Here is a 20,366-nt window from a genome sequence, read left to right on the forward strand (position 1 = left end):
CTGACTTCACTCACACCCCACGCTGTATCTCTTATTCACCCCACGCTGCATCTCTTATTCATACATTCATCAACTTTTTCTTTCCTCTTTTCCATTATGTTGTCTTTTGCTCGTTGTCCTATGCTTGCTCCCCCCCTGTGTTGTCCTTTGCCTGTTCATGTAATGTTCATGTTCAATTTTCTTGTCCAATATGTTGTCTTCTGCCTGTTCACCCCCTTTCTGTACTTTTAATTTTTTTTTTTTTTGTAAGCGACTTTGGGTTATTGAAAAGCGCTATATAAATAAAAGTTATTATTATTATTATTATTATTATCTGTATATCCCATTGTCTTGTATGGAGTGATGGTTTTGCATACAGTGCCAGGGGGTCTCAGCTGGCCTAACCAAATATTGTTTGTAATGTAACTAAGCTTTGATGTACTCCTATAAAGGAGAGACTGTTTCACTCTGGACAGTACGTGCTCTTTTGGAGGAGACGACATACTTGCAAGTATAAAAAATCCTTATTTATTTTAATACGAATATTGTGTTGCTGTACGTTTGTTACCTTGCCGATTATTCTCTCTAGACCACAGCTGATTTTAAAGCTGCTACGACAGTGCCCAAAGAAACTTCTGACTGGCTACCCCTAAATACGAAGTCTTGTGAAGAATGTAATACAAGCAAGTAAAAGCAGTGTTGCATTCGTAAAATCACCCAGGCTCTTAAAATGCTTGGAATATAAGAAATATGAATTTTGTATCAACTGTTTTTGATCTGTTCATTATTAGCAAATATGTCAAGCTACCTATCCATCTATAAATATGTATTTAGATAAGTTGCAATCATCATTAACAATAAAGTGTATTCACTTACCATTTTGGGCATGTCTGCTGGCCATAGCTGGTTCTGGAGGGAGGAGCTGGTCTGCTGCTGAGCTGAGGAAGTGAAGTTAGTCTGCAACAACACCTCTTTAAATACAGACTTCATGAAGCAAACCACACCCACACACACTGCTGACATCACAGTCTGAAGTTCAGCTACAGTGGGATGATTCTTAGATTAAAAAGTACAAAATCCTTCCCTTAATAAACAGATTTTGACAATCTTAACCACCAAGTGCTCCTTACAAAGCTGAAGTATTTCAATTTTTCGGCAGATTCAATACAGTGGGTTGAGTCTTACTTATCGAACAGAAAACAGTGTGTTTTGGTCAACGGAGCCAAATCCCATTCTTTGACCATTACTGTTTTCTCTGTACATTAATGACTTGCCTAATGTATGTTCTGAGTTGAATGTACAAATGTATGCCGATGATGCGTTCATCTTTGTACATGGCAAAAACACTGAAATTATTTCATCCTGTCTCTCAAATGCGTTGGACAAGGTTCAACACTGGCTGAACAACGTTTGCTTACAGTTAAATGCAAAAAAAACAGTGTGCATGATGTTCAGTAAACGACCGGTCCAAATGGAAGGATCCAACGTGTTTTTAAACGGAGCAGAAATAGAACTAGTCCCGCAGTTCAAGTATCTTGGAGTTATACTGGACTCAAACTTGATTTTAAGAAACATATCAAGAAAGTATCCAATACCGTTAAATTCAACTTGCTAAATTTGATAGAAATTAGACCTTTCTTAACTGTCAATGCTGCAAAGTCATACCTCCACTGTATGATTCTTTCCCACATTGAATACTGTTTGACAAACTGGTCGTTTGCTTGTGCCACAAACCTGAAACTCGTAGAACAGCTGTACAAGAGAGCTATCAAGGTGTCTGACAGAAAGCCACATTCATACCACCTCTGTACCATCCTGGAAAAACACAATTTCTTTAGTTTTGACAATTTCAAGTTTTTTAAAAGTGTCTGTTTTTTTAAATAAATGTTTACATGGAGGTCAATTAGTCCTCCCTCGCACGACTGCAGCGGGTGCAAAATGCCGCAGCAAGGCTCTTAACTGGCACACGGAAATATGACCACATTTCCCCTGCCTTAGCTTCTCTCCACTGGCTGCCAATTTATTTTAGGATCCATTTAAAAATTATTTTATTTACTTTTAAATCCCTAAATGGCATGACCCCACCATACCTTGCTGAGCTGCTACAGCATTACACGCCGAACCGCCCTCTCACATGACCACATTTCCACCATTTTGGCTTCGCTCCATTGGCTGCCAATACATTCACATTTTTCAAAGTCCTTGTATTTGCTTTTAAATCCCTAAATGGCATGACACGCCCAACCGCCCTCTCAGGTCAGCGGACCAACTGCTCCTGAATGTGCCTAAAACCAGGTCAAAGCTCAGAGGTGACCATTGCTTCTCTGTAGCGACTCCCACACTGTGGAACGCTCTGCCCCTGGAGATCAGACAGGCCTCCACACTGCCTGCTTTTAAATTGCTTCTTAAAACCCACCTCTTCTCCTTAGCGTTTTAACATTTGGCGTTACAACATCTTTTAGAGCATTGCTTTTTTGCATTTACATTTTTTTTGTTTTTACTTGTACTTGTTTTATGGTGTTTGAGCTGAGCTGTGTTACTTTTTTGTATACTTTGTTTTATTTATTTGCCTGTACAGCACTTTGGTCTGGAGGTTTAAAGTGCTTTATAAATAAAGTTGTATTGTATGTTATGTTCATAAATGTTGTATGTGACGGCACTACAGATGGAAACTAGCTCAAAGCTAAAATCCAGCTCATTTACATTTGAAAGCATTATTTTGTTTAAAATGTTCATTAATGTGTGTCCCGGTTCAAATAAACGATTAAATGAAAAAATGAAAGATCAAGGGGAAATATAGCCTCATGTGTTCAGACTACACATTTTAGATATAAGCCCTCAATGCTCTTTACATATCAACATTCACCCATTCACACAAATTGAAACAGAGGCAGAGGCTGCCATGCAAGGTGCTCAGGGAGACTAACATTCACACACACTCACACACGTTGGCCATACCAATTTGTGGTTAAGTATCTTGCCCAAGGTCACATGGACATGTAGAGCTACATTTTATTTACAGTTTGAAGCACCTTCAGCAGTCTGCAGCTCTCAAAGTGTTTAAAAAGAAACATGGACAGTTGGCTTCAGCATGTGGCTTAATAGTGATTTAATCAAATCTGGCTTCCTATTATTAAAAGCAACACGAGCATCAACCCAACGCAGTATGCCGTTTTTTTGGAAGTGAGCGGCTGGGAACACAACTGGGACTAAAAAGGAGAACCAGTTCAGAACCAGAATAGCACAGGAAGGAGCTAGAAGGGGAACTGGTTTGGTGGGAAAGGGGCATGTTCAGCATTTACAAGAAATGCTCTCTGTTCTTCTAAATGCCACAAAAACCTGTAGTCAGCACTTTGAACTGCAGCTCTCAGTCTCTGTTCATAACAGAATGCAGTATTATCCTGCAATCACAAGCTTTGGAAACTTTCAAAACCTTCATCAGGGTTTTGATAAAAACAAGTTGTTCTTCCATTCCTTTGTAATTAAACTCACACTGTTGAATCCTCATATAAACTTCAGCTCAAAGTTGTTTTGCTTTTATTGTAGATTGTAGTGTACGGTGCAAGGGATTCATTTTAAGTTCTGATTCCCATAAGGCTGTTCCCTGTGGAGCTCTTCCCAACTTCAGTCTTCCGCTCCATCACAATCCTGAGCCCCTCATCATTGTTTTTGATATCTGAGAAGAAGGCTGAACAAAATAAACAATTTCCAAAAGTTCAATGCGTTGGAAAGTTTCAATGCACAAATAGGATTTTCAGACACTGACACACAGTCCAGATGAATGTGATTTTAGATGCTACTTTTAATGACAATTTATAGTTTGACTCCAGCTCCTTCAGCAGCTGTTGTGTGGGACTGATCCACACTGTTACAGCAGCCTGAACTTTGTCAAAGTGTTTTCAAAATAAACATTGACAGGCTGATTCAGCATACAACATAATAGTGATTCAACTGACCATGTTCCTTTATTTACTTACATTTCTTTCCCCTCTAGGTTTTCACGTTCATGTGATATGATTTTATTCAACCTCTTATTCAGGGACTCAAATGATTGATACCCTTACATTTCCCATTAGAATGTAATTGCCTTTCACTTTTAGATAACTGCCCTCAGTAAACCCTGCTCGCTCCTCCCTTCAATATTTACAATAGGCCTTTGAATTGCAGCTCGCAATTCCTTCTTCCTTCTTCCCGTTAAGTGGGTATGACACATTAATAGGTTGTGAAATTTTAAGAAGCGTTGAGACACAGTTTCGTGAAAAAAAAATGTTTTGTGAAACAAAACCTTAACAGCTCCGGTCTTCCCCACCATCACAATCCGGAGTACCTCGTTATTGTGTGTGTTTGATCGGAGGGCTGAAAAAAAAGAAGAAATATTTTTGCAATCTCTGTATTTCTAAAATGGTTCAACTACCACATGAACAATGTTGACAGAGAGGGGGGTGGGCTCAAGATGCTTTAAATAATCTAGAATATGTGTAGGGGCTATGTCATTCAATTGATATTTTTCATGTATTCCTGTAGATGCTATTGACACCATAGAAAATGTTTATTATGTGAATGGCAGATTTCGTGATAAAGGTAGAGGGTCTGTCAATGTCAAGTGATGCACCTTGAAGGGACTTTGTCTTTTCTCTATCGGAGCAAGAAAGAGACACCATGATGAACACAAATACTGGAAATTAGACACTGGTGATGTGATAAGTAGGTGGGACTGGTCTGAAGGGATAAGGATTAGCTTGGTCCTGTAGGAGACAGGAGGCGAAAGGGGTGGAGGAGGGTTGCGTATTGTCACCTGAAATGACAGCTGACAAGAGGGAAGAGCAGATATAAAGGGATTAGCGGGTGCAACGATAGGCTTGTGAGAATGGAGAGATGAGTGATTGGTTAGCTGAGGAGTGACGCCCCCGATCACTTAATGAGGGAGGAGAGGGTAAAGAAGTGACATGTAATATGAATGAAGAGCTTGGTCTTCCTGCTTGAACTTGCGCTAAGCTTCATTTCAATCAGGAGAGACGTTGATGTATGAAATACATATTTATTACTGGGACACGTCATATGAATGAAATAATGATTGCCAGAATTAAGACAGGAGAATGGAATGTTGTTTGGCGATTAGGCCCCGGTTTGCAGGATTATCATTCAGGAGGGGAAGAACCGCTCCGAAGAAACCCCCAAAGAAGTGAAGTATGACATACTGAGATGTAGTGAGTTTCTTACCTTGTGGGCTGACTGCGGTGATCTATTGACGAAATGAGAGATTAACATGTGGATTAAAGAATCGGCCGGAATCACTGCCGGGCTTACTGTACATCATAAGATGCTGACCCGAAGGTCGACGGCCGGAATCAGCGCCGGGCTTACGAGAACACTACCACTAAACAACGGCCGGAATCACTGCCGGGCTTAGAGTACATCATAAGATGCTGACCCGAAGGTCGACGGCCGAAATCAGTGCAGGGCTTACGTGAACACCACCACTAAACATTGCCGACACGATGGTCGATGACCTGCAATGCGGGGTTAAACATTAACACAGATGAAAACTACCACTAAAATGCATAAATATCAGGTTTAGGGTTCGAGAGATCTTTGGATGGCCAGCACGGCGCTGATGTCCGGGTGAATGTAGGATGTGAAGGCAGAGGAGGACCCACCGTCCAAGTTGTTGTAGGGATGAGGAAGAAATACCTTGATTGGCGGCAGGGTTGCTGCACCGACTGTATCCCGAACGAAAGCCCTGAAATGCTATTAAGACACTGTTATAGCGGAATGTTTAATACAGCGTATTTCTGATATTTATTAGAGATCACATGTTAAGCTATATGATGTGTGTTACTGAGTTGGGTCACACACAGTTAGAGAGACAATGGTCGTTCTGAATTATCAATAGATGTATTCATTTTAAGTGAGCTGACACCGAGGGTAGAGGAAGTTCAGAGAAGGCCTCAGGTTATAAAAACAGTTACTGCACTGACACTCGGCAGATTTGTGTGTAATTCTCTCACAAAGGAACTGTAAGATACACTTTTTATGTATGCAAAACCTTAAACATTTTTGAAAATAAAATACTTTGTCTGAATACATTTTCTTTAAAGGCACTTTTGATTTTAACGCTATTTCAATGGAACAATCCAGTTTTGTTGACATCAATGCTTTTTTTTCTCTTTTCTTGTGTTACAAGGATAATTTTAGACACACTTTGATGTATGCAACACTTAACAACTGATAGAATATGAAGTACTTTGTAAGGGATTTGGTTTCTTTTAATGGCCGTTTTTTTTAAACACTTGGGTTTTTTTCTGATAACCTTACATATTTTAGTTATTTTCTGCTACCAAGATACTTTTAGATACACTTTGATGTATGCAACACTTAACAAATGGTATACTATGAAGTACTTTGTAAGGAATGTTTTTTTTTTTCATGGGTGCAAAACTTTAGAACTGGAAAATATATATTTGTTTCTGACAAACTATACTTTTGACTTTTTCCGTAAAATCATGACAAACTTTTACTTATTCTTAAATTTGACCTCTTGCTGCTTGGTTGGAAATGATAGATGAAAAAGCTACAAAGCTTAAAATTTTTTTTTTTTTTTTAAAACATTTCAAGTGCTACTCAACTGGCTTTAGATAAGCCAGTCCTTTATTAGTATAAGTGCTTTGTTAGTAATTCTATCTCTCGAAGTGGAGTCGAAAGAGATGAGTTTTCAGTCTGGGCCGGAAGATTTGTAAGCTTTCTGCTGTCCTGATTTCAATGGGGAGCTCATTCCACCATTTTGGAGCCAGGGTAGCAAACCCACGTGTTTCTGCTGATGGGAACTTGGGTCCCCCTCGCAGTGCGGGTGCAGCGAGCTGTTTGGCTGATGCAGAGCGGAGTGCACGTGCTGGGGTGTACGGTTTAACCATGTCCTGGATATAGGAAGGGCCAGATCCATTCACAGCATGGTACGCAAGTACCAGTGTCTTGAAGTGGATTCTAGCAGTTACTGGAAGCCAGTGAAGGGAGCGGAGGAGCGGCGTGGTGTGGGAGAATTTAGGAAGGTTGAAGACCAGACGAGCCGCTGCATTCTGGATGAGCTGCAGAGGTCGGATGGCACATGCAGGTAGACCAGCCAGGAGGGAGTTGCAGTAGTCTAGGCGTGAGATGACGAGAGCCTGGGCCAGAACCTGCGTCTCTTTCTGGGTCAGCTGGGGACGTGTCCTCCTGATGTTGTAAAGAGTGTATCTGCAGCAGCGGGTTGTAGCAGAGATGTTTGCAGTGAAGGACAGTTTGTTATCTAGGGTCACACCCAGATTCCTTGCACTCTGAGTCGGGGAAACAACAGAGGTGCCGATGTTGATTGTTAGGTCAAGAGTGGGACAATCTTTTCCCGGAAGGAAAAGCAGTTCAGTCTTGTCAAGGTTGAGCTTGAGGTGATGAGCGGACATCCACTGAGAGATGTCTGCTAGGCAAGCAGAGATGCGTGCGACGACCTGGGTCTCTGAGCGGGGAAAGGACAGAATTAGTTGGGTGTCGTCAGCGTAGCAGTGGTATGAAAAAACATGCGGGCTAATGACTGATCCGAGCAAGTTTGTGTACAAGGAGAAGAGGAGGGGACCAAGACCAGAGCCCTGAGGGACCCCTGTAGTTAATTGACAAGGGTCGGACTCGGACCCTCTCCAAGTAACCCTGTAGGTGCGGTCTTTGAGGTATGAGGTGAGGAGGGAAAGTGCAGAGCCTGAAACTCCAAGTTCTTGGAGAGTGCTAAGGAGGATCTGATGGTTCACCATGTCGAATGCAGCAGACAGGTCCAGAAGGATGATGACAGAGGAGAGGGAGGCTGCTTTAGCAGTGTGCAGTTCCTCAGAGACAGCAAGGAGAGCAGTTTCTGTGGAGTGACCTGCCTTGAAACCAGACTGGTGCGGATCCAGAAGGTTGTTCTGATTGAGATAACAGGAGAGTTGTTTAAAGACAGCGCGTTCAAGTGTTTTAGACAGGAACGGGAGGAGAGAGACAGGCCTGTAGTTAATAACATCAGACGGGTTGAGAGTGGGTTTCTTTAGGAGAGGGTTTACTCTTGCCTCCTTGAGACTGTTTGGAAAGTGACCAGAAGTTAGAGAAGTGTTGATGAAATGGGTGAGAAACGGTAGAATATCAGGAGCGATAGTTTGAAGGAGGTTTGAGGGGATAGGGTCCAGAGGACAGGTGGTAGGACGGGCAGAGGTAACGAGGGTAAGAACCTCACTTGGAGAGAGAGGAGAGAAGGAGGTCAGTGTGTGGGTGAATTTGACACAGCTGAAGCTCTGGCCTTCCTTAAAAACTAATTTAATAAAAGTTGTATTACACACAATGCACTGTTTTTTGAGAACAAAAATTCGTAACTGATGTAATCTTTACATTCTGACGAAAAATAAAAATTATTATGAATACAAATAAAATAAAAGAAGCCTCCCGTGAGTTACTACAAGCTATAAAGTAGATTTTAAAAACGTTTTATAGAATAAAAGTTCACTGCGGGACGTTGTAGAAATGCGTGTGTGCACCACGACAAAGCAGCCTCATTCACTTTACATTGGGGTTGTTTGCGTGGTGCAGACACGTAAATGTAGCAGAATGCGTGACTCCATCACGCAATGCGGTGTTAAGGAGTCGTGGTGGAGTCACGCATTCTGGTGAGATCAGGTTGCACTTTAATAACCGTGCTCACACAGCAACTCTCTTTAAATGATTATTTAAAAATGATTGGTAATAACTTACATAATGTTTTGATTGTATCACCTATTTATAGAGTTTATTTACAAAACATAATTAGTCATTTTCTTTGCAAATGTCCTTAACGATAGTTTTCATGCTGTTTATTATTTGAACATGAACTAATCCAGTGCAATATGGTAAATTGATGTTTGTCAATTCTAGGAGCAACTGAAAAGGGACTTTCTTCAGAAACTACTGACTAGAATTTCCCAGATCACCTAAAGACTGCCCTTAGATGTTGACTATTTGTAGTTTGCAGTGGATTAGGAGATGGCTATTTTTAGTTCGCTATTAGACCAGGTTGATATGCCACAGGATGTCATCAATGCTTTGACTGAGCTGTCAAGGCTTCTCAATATTGAAGACAACTCTAATCAGACCCCTCATCAGGTGCCAGTAATGCAAGGAGAAATGGGATGACCAAAATATGTTGTCTGTCCTCAGCAACTACAAGGCTTAATAGAAGACTTGTCCCTCCCAGTGTCGGCCATAGCAAAACTTTTGGGTGTATCTGAGAAGACAGTCAAAAGGCGCATTCATGAAAATGCCTTTCCATAAAACAGTCCTGCAGTACCCTAACTGATGATGAACTAGACAATTTGGTTCGGTCAGTTAAGGCCAGGACACCACATGTAGGATATCTAATGATGAAAGGAATCCTGAAGGCCATGGGTCACCATGTGCAATGGAAGAGAGTGTCTTCATCAATGCATCGTGTTGATTCTGTGGGTGTACTCACAAGAATGGCAAGGATGGGGTGTGCTGCAAGAAGGACATATTCTGTTCAGGGTCCTCTGCACTTGGTACACATCGACACAAATCATAAACTCATCAGGTACGCCACACATTTGATGTTTACATGCTATGTACAATAAAAGGATAATAGAGTACAAATTAAAAAAGTTGAGTTTTAAAATGCCTTGTCACAGTTGTTTGCATAATAAATAACAGACACTAAAAATGATTTTGTGTTGTTTTTCAAAGATATGGTCTTGTTATTTTTGGAGGGATTGATGGCTTCTCACGGAAGGTAATTTTGTTTTCACAAATAACGATTAGTTATAAGTCAGATAATGACAGTTATTGGTCAATAACTAAACCTGCTGCATGATTTACAGTTCCTTTCAAAGTATCTATATTTTTAGTTTGTATCCATCTTAAACCTTGTAGCAAGAATGTCTGGTGTTGGTTTTTTAAACACATTTAGAGATCTGCTTTTATTTATTGTGTTTAATAATTTTCCCTGCCGCAGATCATGTACCTGGGTGCTGCCACTAATAATAAAGCATCAACTTCACTTGACTTCTTCTTGGAGGGTGTGCAAAAGTATGGCTTTCCATTAAGGTAAGGTCAACATTAGGTGTGGCTCCCTGTTGTACTCTTTAGTAATTTGGGCCTTATCTGTCATTAAAAGATGGATAATGGTTTGTATAACACTTACGGCTCCTACACACAGCGGCTTGCGTTGTCGCTTGCCGGCGGGAGGGGCTGAAACTCGACAAATAACCAATCACATGAATGTCCCGCCCCAGACACACAAGCACGCGGTTTGATTGGCTAGAGCTTGTACTGGCATATGATTCGATTGGCTGACGCATCCGTCGAGGCGGCAAAAGTAGAACATTGCTCTACATTTGCAGCGAGCACCGCGAGAGAAGCTACGCTTTGCTCCCAGAATGCAGTTTGGCGAATCGTGACATCACCCCATTCAAAGTGAATGGGCAGAAGCGTTGAAGCGGCAACACTAAAAAAACGGATTCTTGGTCCACATAAATATGAAGCAATATTTTCAGATATATTATAACTGAAATCTGTCAAATATAAAGTGGATTTGTTCAAGCAATTAAACACAACGTGAATATGTTGAATATAAACTGAATGTAAGACAATTAGTACAGTTTATTCTATTAAATCCCATAAAGGGGAGGCAGACCCTGGAGGGAGGTAACGCGCATGCGCAAAGCATGACGTTACTGACGTTGACTGTTCACACTGGACATAGACTTGGTGTTTTCTACCCGCTTGACTTGGCGTTTCAACCTACACCGTTGATCGACGGACTTTAGGTAAGTCTAATTGTTTAATATTCCGCTGCTTAACCATACGTTATTGAAGATGAACAGTTATTTTAACGTGTTTATGCCATACGAATAGCATTGTCTGCATGTGTATATTCGTCGTGCAGTTAGGTTCGCGCCACAATACTGGCTGGCTAGCTAGCGAAACGAGGCCTAGCTAGCGAAACGAGGCCTAGCTTGTTGGGTGCTGCTTGTATTAAGCATGAACCAGAGCCAGCAGTACCTTTTGTGCTTTGTTGCCCTACAAACATAAGCCCGAATGCCCTATTAGGAGGGCTATGTATGTTTCTGTCGCTTAGGCTGCGTCAATAATTACGGCAGTAGCTTAGCCTTAGCCACCGTACTTCCGGTCTGTCTCAATGCGGTGATCGCAGCACAGATACACCCGGGAATTCGTGAGAGTTAGTAATTCAAGTTACATTGGAGTTATTTTCGTGCCGTATTTTTAGCTAACACTATCTAATACTTTCTTATATCAACTCCACTCTTCGTTAGTCCATGACATAAGGCTTAGCTATAGCTGTAGCTCGAGCCAGGCAGAAAGAGAGTAGAGTTAGGATAGGAAAGAAAAAAGAAATGCATAAATACATGGATGAAAATAAATAAATGTAAGACATATTGGAGCCCTCTTAATTTACCAACTTCTATTCATGCATTTATGTACTTGATTTATGTATATATTCATGAATTACTCATGTATTTATGCTTTACTTTACTATTAATTTAGTATTTATTTCAATTGTATTTTTCTTCCAATTTGTCTTCATTCTCTCAAGTAGGCCTATTTATTTACTCCTGCCATTATTTATACTATTAATTATTTCCCTATTCCCATTATAGTTATTTGAGCATTCATTTTAGCATTCATTTATTTTGTGATTATTTGATTGATTTATTGATGTTTGTCATGTTGTTGTCCTCCATACGAGGGTTGGTGTGAATAATCAAATATGACATAATACTAATTTGTGGTTAAAACCCGACATTTTCTACCAAGTAGCATCGTTTTTAAATCAAGCTGCTGCTCTGCATCACAGAAATCCAGCAGAGGCCTTATTTATTTACATAATATTTCAATATCTGGCTAGTTTGCCGCATTGTTCTACAATGCCAAGGAATAGCTTATTCCTCACCTTTGGAAACTAACCTTGTGCTATTTTTGTTATAGATCTAGGAGCTAAATCAACATTGTGGATGGGCAACCTCTATATAGGTAAGTAATTTGAACGTGATGCAATAATTTCATTTCTTATACTTGATAGCATTGAGAAGTTTTTTAAACTTGTCTTTTTTTTTCTTTTTTTAGGTGTAATATGTGAATGGGCGTGTGGCAATGTAAGGTGTGTGGAATGTCTGTAGCAAGTAGATACGAGCTGCTTAAACATGGCAAATAAAATTTGGATTATTTGCATTATACCATTACATATTCATTTTTGACCTGTCTTTAAAAAATGATAATAATAAAAATTAAAGCTGCAAGCAGCGTTGAGCGGGTCTTCGACGTTCCGCAGGCTGTTGTCCTTGATAAAAATTTGCCGCCCATGTCTCGAGATAATACCCAACGAATTTTGAGTCGTTCGGATAAAGTCCCGAACGCGTTGCAAAATTCGTAAGGAGGACGAAAAACGCGATAAATCGCGTTTTTCCGACACCAAATTCAAAATGGCCGACTTCCTGTATGTTATTTTATACCCCTCCAAGAGGCTTTTTATGCGTAGCGAGTTTCGTTCGTTTACGTGAAAGTTAAAGTGGCCGGCTTTACGTTATAAGCGGAAGTGGGCGTGGCCTACGTAATTTTTTACGTAAAATTCCGGAACCAATTACATATTGCAAGTTGCCACACTTCTTACGCGCATGCAACATTTGGTGAGTTTTCACATATGTTGCGGGCGTCAAAAGTGCAGGCAAAATGTTCAGATAAGAATAATAATAATAACAAATTAAAGCTGCAAGCAGCGTTGAGCGGGTCTTCGACGTTCCGCAGGCTGTTGTCCGCACGTTGACGTGTGTGTCTAGGTGTCTCGAGGACTCGGCCGTTGGCAAACGTGGGAAGTTTCAGGCCGATCGGACAATGTGTTTGAGTTACAGCAGTAAGAAAAAACATTGTGTTTGATGGCGGGTGATCTGTCTCCATGGCAACGGCATTTGATGACACCCCATAATACGCTTAGATGTGTTGAGGGCTGCATCATTATCAAACCTGTGAAGTTTTGTGCCGTTTGGAGCATGTTAACTGGAGTCATGAGAGAACCGTGTTTCACGGCGACCATTTTGTTACCATGGCAACGAAATTTGACGAAATCTCAAAACTGAAACATGTATGTCTCGAGGGCTTAACGGTGAGGGAAGCGTTGCCATGGCAACAGCTTTTGAGGAAAACTCACTATTCTCATATTGAGGTGTTGAAGGCCGGACCATTTGCCATCATCTGAAGTCTGGTGCCGTTTGGACGATTTTCCATAGAATTAGGGCAACACCAGGTTTATTGGCGAGGGACGCGTTGCCATGGCAACGGCATATGAGGACATCCCATAATTGACATAGAGCTGTTGAGGGCCGTACCATTAATGATAGTCTGAGGTCTGGTGCTATTTGGACGATTTTCCATTGACTTACAACAACATCGTATTTTTGGGCGAAGGAAGCGTTGCCATGGAAACGGCATATGGTGAGATCTCAGATTTCACGTAGAGCTGTTGAGGCATGGACCGGTGATATAAAAGTGAAGATTTGGGGACAATGGGACCGTGTCCATTGGAGTTACAGCGACACCGTGTTTAATGGCGAAGGATCCGTTGCCATGGTAACGCCAAATTAATTAACATCAGATTTGACCTAGAGCTGTTCAGGGCCGCAGTGTTAACCATCACGTGAAGTTTGGTGGCGTTCTGAGAATGTCAGTTTGAGTTATGACATCATCGTGTTCCATGGCGAGGGACCGCTTAGCATCGAGCGAACGCAAACTTTGGCGCCAAATCACGGCTACGCCGTGCGAAAGAAAAAGGTTTCTGTGATAACTTTTAATTGCCCATGTCTCGCGGTGCTACCCGACGAATTTCGAGTCGTACGGATAAAGCCCCTAGAAGAAGATAGATTTTGTACGGAGGACGAAAAAAGCGATAAATCGCGTTTTTCCAACGCAAGATTCAAAATGGCCGACTTCCTGTACGTTATTTTATATCACTCCAAGAGGCTTTTTGGTTCGTCTCCGCACCCTAGATATGCATAGCGAGTTTCGTTCGTTTACGTGAAAGTTAAAGTGGGGAGAGTTTACGTTAAAAACGGAAGTGGGCGTGGCCTACGCAATTTTTTACGCAAAGTTCTACGCCCACCTCACTGTAGTTGCATGGGCTACCTACTGCCATGATTTAGGCCACTTTTAATGGGCTTTTGCCCCTCATTTTCCCTGTTTTTTGTGGGTTTTGCTTGGTTAACTAAATTGATCGTAACGATCTGTGCGACCAATTTCAATAGGGTCTTCGCCGACCTAGGTCTCAGACCCTAATAACTTGCCTATTTTCTTCCACATTAAGAACTCTTAAAAATGCCATGTCATAACTTTTTGTAATGTTTTATTTCATGTGTGTGATTCATCTTTTTAAGAGTAAGAGCCGACCAAGGAGTGGAAAATGTTGGCATAGCGCGATGCATGTACACTATAAGGGGCTGTGGAAGGGGAAGCTTCATGTCAGGGAAAAGTGTGCACAATCAAAGGTACATTTTTTGAAGTAATGTCAAACAATGACAAACACAAAGCCATCATTTGTGAATATACTGTGCTTTGTCCAATTTGAGTGTAATTTGGTTATTTTTATTTTAACAGAATCGAACGTTTGTGGCGAGATGTTTGGATGGCTGTTTCAAACGTGCACTATGAGGTTCTTCACAGCCTCGAGGATGAGGGTGTTCTAGATCCTTCTGATAGCATCCACCTGTTCTGTGCCCAGCATGTATTTCTTCTGCGTCTTCAGAGGGATCTCAATGTCTTCAGGATGGGTTGGGATAATCACCCTCTAAGGACAGAGCGAAATTTGTCCCCACACCAATTGTGGACAATGGGACTCCTCCATAATCCTATTGATGTTCCAGACCTTGCAGAGGTACTCATTACATGTTTATTTCAAGCAAAATTGTATCAACATTATTTTTGGCTAAAGTATTGTGCTTAAAACAGCTTAACAAAATTAAAGGAACTCCATTAAACTTATATTATGAAAGAAATTGGCATTGCCACTGTGTGTTTGCTGTTCATTACATTAGTATGGAACCTTTGGGCTAGGAAAAAATTATATTTGTCATGTTTCAATGGAATTTACAATCACGAGCATCAAATAAATGAAAGATAGATATTTTTTCTTTAAAATTGCATAAAACGTGCTTACTAATGTAAAATGCAAAGCATGAGACTGCACTTGAAATGCATTTTGTAAGACCTCAAAATCACCTCTTTTGATAGGTGTACCGTTGAAAAAGCAAAAAAGTGTTTCGTTTTTATTCTTTACATTCTCTAGTGTTTGTGGTGCTTAAAGTTATTCTTGGTCCCCTAAAATCCATGACTGATATTTAATTTTTATCAAGGAAATGGAGGATGCAGATTTTGATTTCAACACTGCCAGTGAGCCAGATGAGACTGTCACGATTCTCATGTTATGTCACGTTTTTAGTTTTGTATGTCTACAGTAGGTTTGGGTTTATTTAGCTGTTCGGTTCTCCCTGTCTCCCTTGTGTATTGTCTGGTCCCTCTCTCTGTGTTTTTCCTCCTGTCGTTAGTTTCCCTGGTGTGTCTAATTGTCTGATTGTGTTCACCTGTCGCCCTTGTGTTTCTCCTCTCCTGCCCGGCTGTTTCTCGTCTCGTGATTACCCCTCCCTGCATTTAGTCTTGTCTCTTCCTGTGTTCAGTGTTGGTTCGTCTTTTGTTGGTGACTGAGTTCACTGGGGAGTGTTCTGTTTGTCCGAGTATCATTTATTTCCTTGAAATAAAGGTAATATCAGTGTTATCTGCATTTGGGTCCTGCTTGCTTCACTCACCGTAACAGAACGAACCAACCAAGGATGGGCCCAGCAGATCCATTTGAGCAGGAATTATTGGATTTTTCCTTTTCTTTGGCTAACTGCTCTGATCGATGGAGGGGAGCGTCCTGTGTTCAGCAGCGAGAGGCTGCTCTGGCAGAGGCGCGCCAGATGGCTATGGAGAAACCAGGCTTAGTGAAATTCTTACCTGGCTGGATTTTGAACTTCCTCTCGGTGTGTGATTCCCCAACACACTCTCACTCCATAATTGTTTTAACTGCATTATCTCTGAGGAAAATCCCCCTTTGGCTTCCCCTGTTATTTGATAATTAACAGAGAAACTCAAGGGGCCTCTCCAGATGTCTGGGAACTGCAAGGTAGAGGTCACAGGTCACTTACATCATACCTACTCACAAATAGCCACAAAACCCACCCTTTTGATTACACATAAAGTGGAAGGAAAAGACTATTGCGCTAATCTGTTTTTACTTCAAATGGGACATCGTTTCAGGAATATATGAAAAAACCTCTATTTTTAAAGAGGAAAAATGTACTTTGTCCCTTCAAATTTAACACGCATGAATATATAAGGTGACATTAAAATGAATATACCAGAAATACACTGTATCAAACTTTCTGCCTCCCTCAAGGAATACATGAAAAATATTAATTGAATGACATAGCCCCTACACATATTCTAGATTATTAAACCATCTTGAGCCCACCCCCTCACTGTCAACATTCTTCATGTGGTAGTTGAACCATTTTATAAATACAGAGATTGCTAAATAATTCTTCATTTTTTTCCGCCCTCCGATCCAAATCAAACCTGTACAATAACGAGGTACTCCGGATTGTGTTTGTAATGGGAAGAAGGAAGAAGGAAATGCAAGCTTTTTTTGGCATTTAGAAGAACAGCATGTATTTCTTGTAAATGCTGAAGGGAGGGGGAGCAGGGTTTACTGAGGGCAGTTATCTAAAAGTGAAAGGCAATTACATTCTAATGGGAATTGTAAGGGTATCAATCATTTGAGTCCCTGAATAAGAGGTTGAATAGAATCATATCACATGAACGTGAAAACAGAGGGGAAAGAAATGTCAGTAAATAAAGGAACATGGTCAGTTTAATCACTATTATGTTGTATCCTGAATCAGCCTGTCAATGTTTCTTTTGAAAACACTTTGACAAAGTTCAGGCTGCTGTAACAGTGTGGATCAGTCCCACATAACAGCTGCTGAAAGAGCTGGAGTCAAACTATACATTGTCAATAAAAGTAGCATCTAAAATCACATTCATCTGGACTGTGTGTCAGTGTCTGAAAATAAATCCTGTTTGTGCATTGACATCTCTGATATCAAAAACAATGATGAGGTGCTCAGGATTGTGATGGAGCGGAAGACTGAAGCTGGGAAGAGCTCCACAGGGAACAGCCTTATGGGAATCAGAACTTAAAATGAATCCCTTGCACCGTATACTACAATCTTCAATACAAGCAAAACAACTTTGAGCTGAAGTTTATATGAGGATTCAACAGTGTGAGTTTAATTACAAAAGAATTGAAGAATAATGTGTTTATATCAAAACCCTGATGAAGGTTTTGAAAGTTCCTCATCCTGTCATGAACAGAGACTGAGAGCTACAGTTCAAAGTGCTGACTACAGTCTGCAGGTTTTTTTGGCATTTAGAAGAACAGGGGGCATTTCTAGTAAATGCTGAAGGGAGGAGGGTTATCTGAGGGCAGTTATTTGTAGCTCTACATGTCCATGTGACCTTGTACAAGATACAGTACTTAACCACACATTGGTATGGCCAACGTGTGTGAGTGTGTGTGAATGTTAGTCTCCCTGAGTACCATGCATGGCAGCCTCTGCCTCTATGAATGTGTGTGAATGGGTGAATGTTGATATGTAAAGAGCATTGAGGGCTTATATCTCAAATATATAATCTGTTCAATTAAAACAAATCTGAACACATGAGGCTGTATTTCCCCTTGTTCTGTTTATGAAGGGAAGGATTTTATACTTTTTAATCTAATAATCATCCCACTGTAGCTGAACGTCAGACTGTGAAGTCAGCAGTGTGTAGGTGTGATTTGCTTCATGAAGTCTGTATTTAAAGAGGAGGTGTTGTTGCTGCAGACTAACTTCAATTATTCAGCTCAGCAGCAGACCAGCTCCTCCCTCCAGAACCAACTATGGCCAACGAATCCGCCCAAAATGGTAAGTGAATAAACTTTATTGTTAATGATGATTGCAACTTATCTAAATAGATAATCATAGATGGATAGGTGGCTTGACATATTGCCTAATAATGAACAGATCAAAACAGTTAATACAAAATTAATATTTCTTATATTCCAAGCATTTTTGCGAATGCGACACTGCTTTTACTTGCTTGAATTACATTCTTCACAAGACTACATGAAACACATTAAGAATAATAAGAATATTTAGGGGCAATCAGAAGTTTCTTTGGGCTCCTGATTATAACTAAAGTCAACTTACTTAAACGTTTTTTAGGCCCAAAATGGGGTAATTTGTAGAAGTACGAAAGATAGAAACTAAACTGTGACTATTTATAAAAAAGGTTTTCTTATTCAAATAAACGTACAGCTGGAGGCCACTGCTGCACCATGTCAGTTCAGGTTGTACACAGGCAGTTAAGAGGTCAAACATTCAGGCAAGGTTACCATTTAGTTTGATTTTAATTTCCAGTATTTGTGTTCATCATGGTGCCTCTCTCTTACTCCGGTGGAGAAAAAACAAGGTCCCTTCAAGGTGTATCTCTTTACCCAGTGCTTTTAGCTTCTAGACATATTCTAGATTTTTAAACCATCTTGAGCCCACCCCCCTCACTGTCAACATTGTTCATTTGTTAGTTGAATCATTTTATAAATACACAAATTGCGAAATATTTCCTCATTTTTTTCAGCCCTCCGATCAGAATCAAACACATACAATAACGAGGTTATCCGGATTGTGATGGTGGGGAAGACCGGAGTTGGGAAGAGCGCCACAGGAAACACCATTCTGGGAAAAGAGTTCTTTCCATCAAAGTTCTCTTTTAATTCCATGACTGTAGACTGTGCGAATGCCTTTGGTGAAGTTGATGGACAAAGAGTTAAGGTTATTGACACTCCAGGTCTGTTTGACACCAAGATTGATGAAGAGAAGACCAGAAAAGATGGTTGACATTCTACCAGTTGTACAATGTTCCTACATAAAAGTGTATCACAACAGTATCTTGGTTTCAAAGATGTTTAAGGTTTTGCATACATAAAAAGTGTATCTTACAGTTCCTTTGTGAGAGAATTACACACAAATCTGCTGAGTGTCAGTAAAAAAGTGTTAAAATCACAAAAAGTCTTTATGAAAAAATCTAATCAGATAATGTACTTCATTTCTAGTTTTAAGGTTTTGCATACCTCAAAGTGTGTCTAAAAGTATCTTGGCAAGAGAAAAAAGCCATAATCTGCCTAGGCCATGAAAATAAAACAATTCCTTAGTTGTGTTGGGGGGTTAGCATCAGACCTGTTGAAGGGGGGGGCGTTACAGGGGGACGAGTCTGTCTGGCTCTCTGAGGGATGGTGTGTGAGAGGATCACTGAAGATCAAACTTAGATCAGCACTTGTCGAAGAAGGTAGGCTGTGTGTAAACTCCAGAGAGGGGAGGTTTTCACGCTGTATAGATATGTCATCGTGATGGTACACTGATGGCTGGCTTACGCTGCAAACTTCATCACCTTTTAACAAGAGAGTAAGTATATAAAACGTTATTTCGGATATTTTACACATCAGCAAAAAACACATTTGATTTTAAAAATAAGCTAGATACAAACACATACAGTTTTAAATACATATATACTCACTTTCCACAGGGAATTAATCATATGGGCTTCCACCAAAATAGTTAATCCTCTCTAATATTCCAATTCGTATTTGGTTCAGACTTTCCTGAACTGAGACACACACAACAAATATTTGGTTAAAAATCTACACCACATTATTTGTACTTAGAGGGGTACTTTCCCAAAGCTTCTAAACCATTACGAGCCATAGTGCTGTTACAAAATAAATACAACAGATGCACAGAGCTTTTTTAACACACACCAAGCAACATTAACTTTCATGATATTATAAAATAAAATAAAAAGTACTTTCCAGAGTTTTTCAAGATCAGATCCAGGTCAAGAAAACTCTCACTCTTCTTAGAATGATCCTGTGCATTTTTAAAGTTGAACTCCTATCCCCTTATAAACCAAAATAACAATAGTCCTTAATTAACACCAATCATTTAAAAAACCTTAAATCTAATTTAGAGAGGACAACTAAAGTGTAAGGTGAATGTTTTTAAACTAATTCCACCATATATATATATCTTATTTTAACCTTATAATGTATTTACTTTAAAGAGTCCTCTCCTGCTGATATTCAGGTGCGTGTCTGCATATGGGATCTCTGCTTTAAAGAGTCCTTTGTCCAGGTGATTAATGATGCTTCTTTTGTCCCCCCACAGAGTGAAACTCTGCCCTTGCATTGATCTCCAGTAGACAAAGCCTTG

General features: G+C 40.3%; 1 protein-coding gene across 2 annotated transcripts in view; it reads right to left on the reverse strand.

Moving 5' to 3' along the window:
* Positions 1 to 20,366, reverse strand: part of LOC307020564 (GTPase IMAP family member 4-like) — a 186,245-nt gene that overhangs the window by 8,190 nt on the left and 157,689 nt on the right. The window contains exon 1 of one of the 2 annotated variants that reach the window (XM_079652021.1): positions 856 to 2,759. The exons of the other annotated variant lie outside the window; for it this stretch is intronic. Coding sequence (XP_079508147.1) covers positions 856 to 880 — 25 coding nt within the window. The 5' untranslated portion in view covers positions 881 to 2,759. Of the gene's footprint in view, positions 1 to 855; positions 2,760 to 20,366 lie in introns of those variants that run through there. 2 annotated transcript variants of the gene reach the window in all.

This window comes from Notothenia rossii (genome assembly GCF_949606895.1).
Source record: "Notothenia rossii genome assembly, chromosome: 9".
NCBI classification, from domain to species: Eukaryota; Metazoa; Chordata; class Actinopteri; order Perciformes; family Nototheniidae; genus Notothenia; species Notothenia rossii.